The sequence below is a fragment of the Pygoscelis adeliae genome, unplaced genomic scaffold, assembly GCF_000699105.1.
Source record: "Pygoscelis adeliae isolate BGI_AS28 unplaced genomic scaffold, ASM69910v1 Scaffold508, whole genome shotgun sequence".
Lineage (NCBI taxonomy): Eukaryota > Metazoa > Chordata > Aves > Sphenisciformes > Spheniscidae > Pygoscelis > Pygoscelis adeliae.
In genome coordinates, this window is record NW_008825292.1 from 455,286 (window position 1) to 460,205 (window position 4,920).

Here is a 4,920-nt window from a genome sequence, read left to right on the forward strand (position 1 = left end):
CCGCCCTGCTTCGCCCCCCGTCCGCGTGGTTCCTCCTGGGAGGCTGCTCCGGCCAGATCCAGCATCCCAGCAGCCTGGTGGGACGGGGCAGCTGCCGGGAGAAACCTGCCCTTGCTGCTGGGGTAGAGACGGCTCTTTGGGTGCCCTGAAAGCGAGAGCAGGTCTGCGGGGCCGGAGGGCAGTGCTGGGAGGAGCAAAAGTACCTTGGGAGGAATGACCAGTGACATTTCTTTCAGGCCGATCAGATGCTACGTCAGAATAACCAGACCAAGTACTACCGGGAGTTCCTGGGCATTCTGGCGGGGGAACAGGTGGACCCCGAAAACCTGGGGGAGGCTGTCCGGACCCTGTGCGAGCAGACATCCATCTTCTGGGTCAGGAGAGGGGAGGGTAAGTTGTACGTGCCCCTTTGCAGAAGAGGGAAGCACGACTGTTTCTAGTACATCTAAGAGGAGCAGGCTCTGCTGCCCAAAAGCTGATGCACGATCCAGGACAGGCTGCCAAGGCCTGGGACGGGGACAGGTGACCTCTAGTTCAAGATCCGACTATTACTCGGCCATCGCCAAGCGCTGGCTCGTACCCACAACCTGCAGCGAACCGTGGTGCTGGCTGGGAGAGGCTCCGAGCCCCCTTCCCCGGGCAGCACAGCCCGCTCGCGCGGCACAACCACAACACAGAGCAGTCCCCTGGGACGCCGTTGGCTTAATACCCGTCACCTTCATCTTCACCAAAAGCAGCCTGCTCAGCTCTCATTCTGTTCTGTCTTACTCCAGCTCTGATGAGAAAGGTCATTCCCGGAGGCTTTCCACTTGTTTGGCTCCCCAGGGACTGGTATCTGCAGGACTGCAAAAGCGTTCCTCTCACCCTGGTTCTGCCCTTGCTCATTTGGCAGGTCCAGGGAAGCAGCGGCTGATCTACCTGTGCATTGACATCTGTTTTCCAAGCAACATTTGTGTGTCTATCTGCTTCTATTACCTCCCTGAGTAAGTCCTGTGGCCGCCCTCTCGCTGCTCTACATACTTGAACTGGATTCCTGAAAAGCCTCTGATTTCAACAAGGACGGTAACATCTACAACATAAAACTGCTGATTTCATGCTGCAGTTCAGGAGCGTTTAGAAAAATAACAGGACTCTGCTCAGCACTGCCAGTGCAGACACTTTATTTGCAGCTGTGCTCCAGGGCTGCACCGCGTACGTAGGTATTAGGAGATCCAGGCCTAGAGGAATCACCTGGAGCAGCTAGTGTTTTACGGCTACGTGCCCCGTTCAACACAAGGCTATTGAATTTGTTGGGGGTGGTTGGCTTTATAAGAGCGCAGCTCTCCAAGTCAGTCTGTGAAATACGCTTTGAATAAAGGGATTGCAAAACAAGGAAACAGCTGCCTTTCCGCTCTTTGCTCAGCCTCTTCCATCATTAGAAAAGCTGATTTTTTTATTTTTTTTTCCACTGTGGGGTACAAGAACATCACAAAGCTGTCAGCAGCTGATGCCACAGGGACTCCTCCAGCTGAACCGTACCCAGCTCCCCTCAGCGGGATCGTGCCTCCCTCGCCCATTCCCTTTTGTCCAAGCGGCCTCCCTTAGAGGCCGCACGCGTTTCGGTAATGATCTGCTTGGAGCTGAAGCCTGGTCTCACTCCAGGCAGCTGCTTCTGCCAGAGACCGAGCCCTCCCCGTCAGTGCAGGGGATGGTTACAAGTGCATGTCCCGGGCTCCAGAGAGGGTGCTTGCCACTCTAAGAGGAAGGAAAACAAGCAGAGGTCCTTTCCTTCCCACACGTGACCCTTATCCCAACACGCTGTCGTTGAAAGCAAGGCAGACGACTGCTTTCTGGTGGCCGCTGTATTCCCTCTTGATCTCTCCTGTCTCCACACACCAAAGTCTGGCCAGGTTATCAGAGGAGGCTGGAACAGAAAGTGAAAAGAGGAGTGGGATATATTGCATTACCCTTTAGACTTTTTTTTTTTTAATTATTATAAGAAAGACTTTCCTCTTGCTTCATTCAACACCTTTATTAGGGCTGTTGACGACAGCTAAGGGAGCCGTGCAGAGCAAGAAGCTTAGTGCGTTTCTGTATTACGTGAGGCTTTAATTATTTCGGAGGGAACTTACTGTGGAACTTACAACATGTTACGTTTTGAAAGGACTATCATGCTGCGTACTGCAAGCAGCATTGCTAGCAGGTGAAATAAACTGCACACGTGAAGATCGCCTCTCCAGCTTAAACAGACGCCCCGCTGCAGCACAGGCAAAATGCTTAAAGGAATTAGCAGACTGCGTTGTGGGCGTGGGGCTGGCTGCCCCCTCCTCACATACCGGTGCAGGAGGGTTTGGCAACGTCCCAGTTAGAGAAACTGCCAAGTCCTGTGCCGGTGCGGGGCCCTGCTGCTGGGGGCCTGGCGTAGCCCAAATCAGCGGCGGGCCGAGGGCAGGAGCGCGGCAGTGCCTCACCTGTGACGATGTACTGGGAGTCCCCGGAGAACGCGCAGTCCCACATCCAGCCCCGAGACGTTTCCCCTGGGTTATTGCTCTTAATGCTCAGCTCTGTCATCAGAGAGAAGTTTGAAGTCCTCCAGATCTTGCACGTCTGATCTGCAGAGCACGTAGCCAAGAGCCTGCGAGGAAGAGACGCGCGGGGGTAACCTTACGAGTCGCTCTGTACGCCGAAGGGCCTCTCGTTAATGTGGGCCTGGCACGGTAACAAACTGGAGACCTGCGTTCATTGTAATCAGATTTCTTTACACCTATATCATCTGCCTTAGGAGATTCAAGCCGAACAGGCTCGGTGAAGGAGTACATCAGGTTCACCACTTTGCTCCCAGAGATCAGCAATTCGATCCCAGCTGTAAGAACAGCTCGTGGCTGCAAAGCTTTCTGAGATCACGGAGCACGAGGCTGGGATGCCGCTGCCAGCGACCCAGTCCCCGTGTGTCCCGCGCCTCCTGTCCCGCTCCTCCCTGGGGGACCTGCCGGGCGATGTGGCGCCAGCATCAGCCAACAGCTGGAGGCACAGCTGGTCTCTGCCTGCCTGGAAGGGACCGTCTGCTCCCGTGGCAGGTAGGCGAGGGGCTGGCACGCACTCACGTGGAGTCGGGGCTGAACTTGCACTGAAGGGCGTAGCGGTTGTGCGCTGGGATCTTGGTCTTGGGGATCAGCTGGGTCACCTCCTCTCCGATGCCGCCCGTCAGGTTCCACACGTAGCAATTTCCCTGCGGCGAGACAGGGGGATCTGTGGCCGGGCTGGTGGTCACCCACCCAAGAGCAGCCCGGAGTTTCCACACCCCACCGCGGCACAGCAAAGCCGCAGGCAAAGCCGGTAGGTGCAGAGCGGCTGCCCCTGCCCACGGGAGGCGCAGCCCATCCCACGTTCGAGGCGGCTGGAGCGCACCGAGCTGGTGAGCGCCGCCCATCGGGGTCAATGTGAACCGAATTCACGGAAACTTCGGGCTCTGGAATCAGCTGCTCGTTGTGGTCTGTCTTCAGGTCCCAGATGTGAATGGCACCGCTCTGATCACCCACAATTAGCTCTGCCTGCAAGAAAACAGCAGCCTCGTCTCTCTGAGGAGAACCCCGCAAGCGGCAGCCCCGAGCCAACGCCCAGATGGTGCCCGTGGAGCCCCTCGGGGAGCCTTGCTCTGGTTTTAAGCACCAGCGTCCTGTTCTGCCTGGTTATTCCCCAGCACAGGGCTGTTTCAGAGCTCCAGCAGCCTGCTGACCGCCCCTGTGCGCTGAGAGCAGGCAGAGTGCTAATCTCACACGACACTCTGCAAAAAGGCTGTTTACCTTTACAGAAGTGTTCGCTAATTTTATAAACCCCAGGGCAGACGGCGGCTGCCTGGTTTCCAGAACCGTTGCGCAGCTACAGCTCCAAACAACATCCACAGAAGCCAAATGACTTTCAGCACGTCTGAGAAGAGGGCATTAAGATGCAAGTTGGCCAGCGAACAACTGAAGCGCTCAAGAGTGTACAGACACCTCAAAAACACAAGCCGAAATGGGTTTTTCTCTCTCTCTCCCCTTCTCAGGGGAAGGACAAGAACCAGCTGAAGGGCACGAGTTCTGGCTCCGATCCCGTGCTCAGACCAGAAGACAATGCTGGCGGCTCTCCACTAAAACCAGGGCTTTTATCGACAGTCTTGCGCTGCCCATAATTTTAGCAGAATCCCTAGAGGAGATCAGGTCATCGGGCACAGCTAATCCTGTACCTGTGAGCAACGGCTTGTTTCTGAGGAAGACGGCCATCGCTCGACATGTTTAGCTGACTGCACAGTGCAGAACCGTCTTCTGGTCGCCTCGGTCCTTAGCCCCCTCTTAGCGCGCGTAAGCGCATTTGCTAAAGCCGTCGTGGCTTTACCCAGGCTGCGAGAAATCTCTCTTGGATAACCGGATCAGCATCGCTGCAGCAGGGGACCGCGGAGCCATGAAGCGATCTGAATAACTACTGCCACCTTTGGACTAATTAACCGCGTTCTGCTCACAAACCAACACTCCTCCTGCAGCTCAGCAGCATCTTGGTTAGTGATCGTTTCACAAGTAAGATCTACGTACAACAACAATATCTGTTTTAATGTAATACATTCTCACAGCACCGGCGCTATAGGAGCAGCGGCAGCATTTGGGTAAAGTCTGGTCCAAATAATCGATCTCAAATCTGGTCCAAAATTCAGGACTTGCAAAATTAAACCTTTGCAAAATCAAATGCAAAGAAACATTTCTGTTACTCAGCTTTTTAAAAAGGTTTGCACTGCCCCGTCTGCAAACAAACCCTGCAGCGCTGTGAATACAAAATGGACCAGACAGGTTATTAACACTGCAATGAGACGTATTGATTTTCACCGCCGTCCCCTCTAATGCACCGCGCTCCCTTTTAGCCTCGTTTCCCGAGCCCCAGCCCCCCCGCCGTTTATCAACAGCTTCTGGA

At 55.0% G+C, this 4,920-nt stretch overlaps 2 protein-coding genes across 2 annotated transcripts in view; one reads left to right on the forward strand and one right to left on the reverse strand.

Moving 5' to 3' along the window:
- Positions 1-1,097, forward strand: part of BRICD5 (BRICHOS domain containing 5) — a 4,735-nt gene extending 3,638 nt beyond the window's left edge. The window contains exons 6-7 of the mRNA XM_009329965.1: positions 237-390; positions 893-1,097. Coding sequence (XP_009328240.1) covers positions 237-390; positions 893-987 — 249 coding nt within the window. The 3' untranslated portion in view covers positions 988-1,097. The remainder of the gene's footprint in view (positions 1-236; positions 391-892) is intronic.
- Positions 1,098-1,146: 49 nt separating this feature from the next.
- MLST8 (MTOR associated protein, LST8 homolog (S. cerevisiae)) overlaps positions 1,147-4,920 on the reverse strand; it is an 8,871-nt gene continuing 5,097 nt past the window's right edge. Inside the window, exons 2-5 of the mRNA XM_009329966.1 lie at positions 3,366-3,530; positions 3,084-3,208; positions 2,451-2,614; positions 1,147-1,903 (exon numbers count right to left, since the gene is read on the reverse strand). Of these exons, the coding sequence (XP_009328241.1) occupies positions 1,785-1,903; positions 2,451-2,614; positions 3,084-3,208; positions 3,366-3,530 (573 nt within the window). The 3' untranslated portion in view covers positions 1,147-1,784. The remainder of the gene's footprint in view (positions 1,904-2,450; positions 2,615-3,083; positions 3,209-3,365; positions 3,531-4,920) is intronic.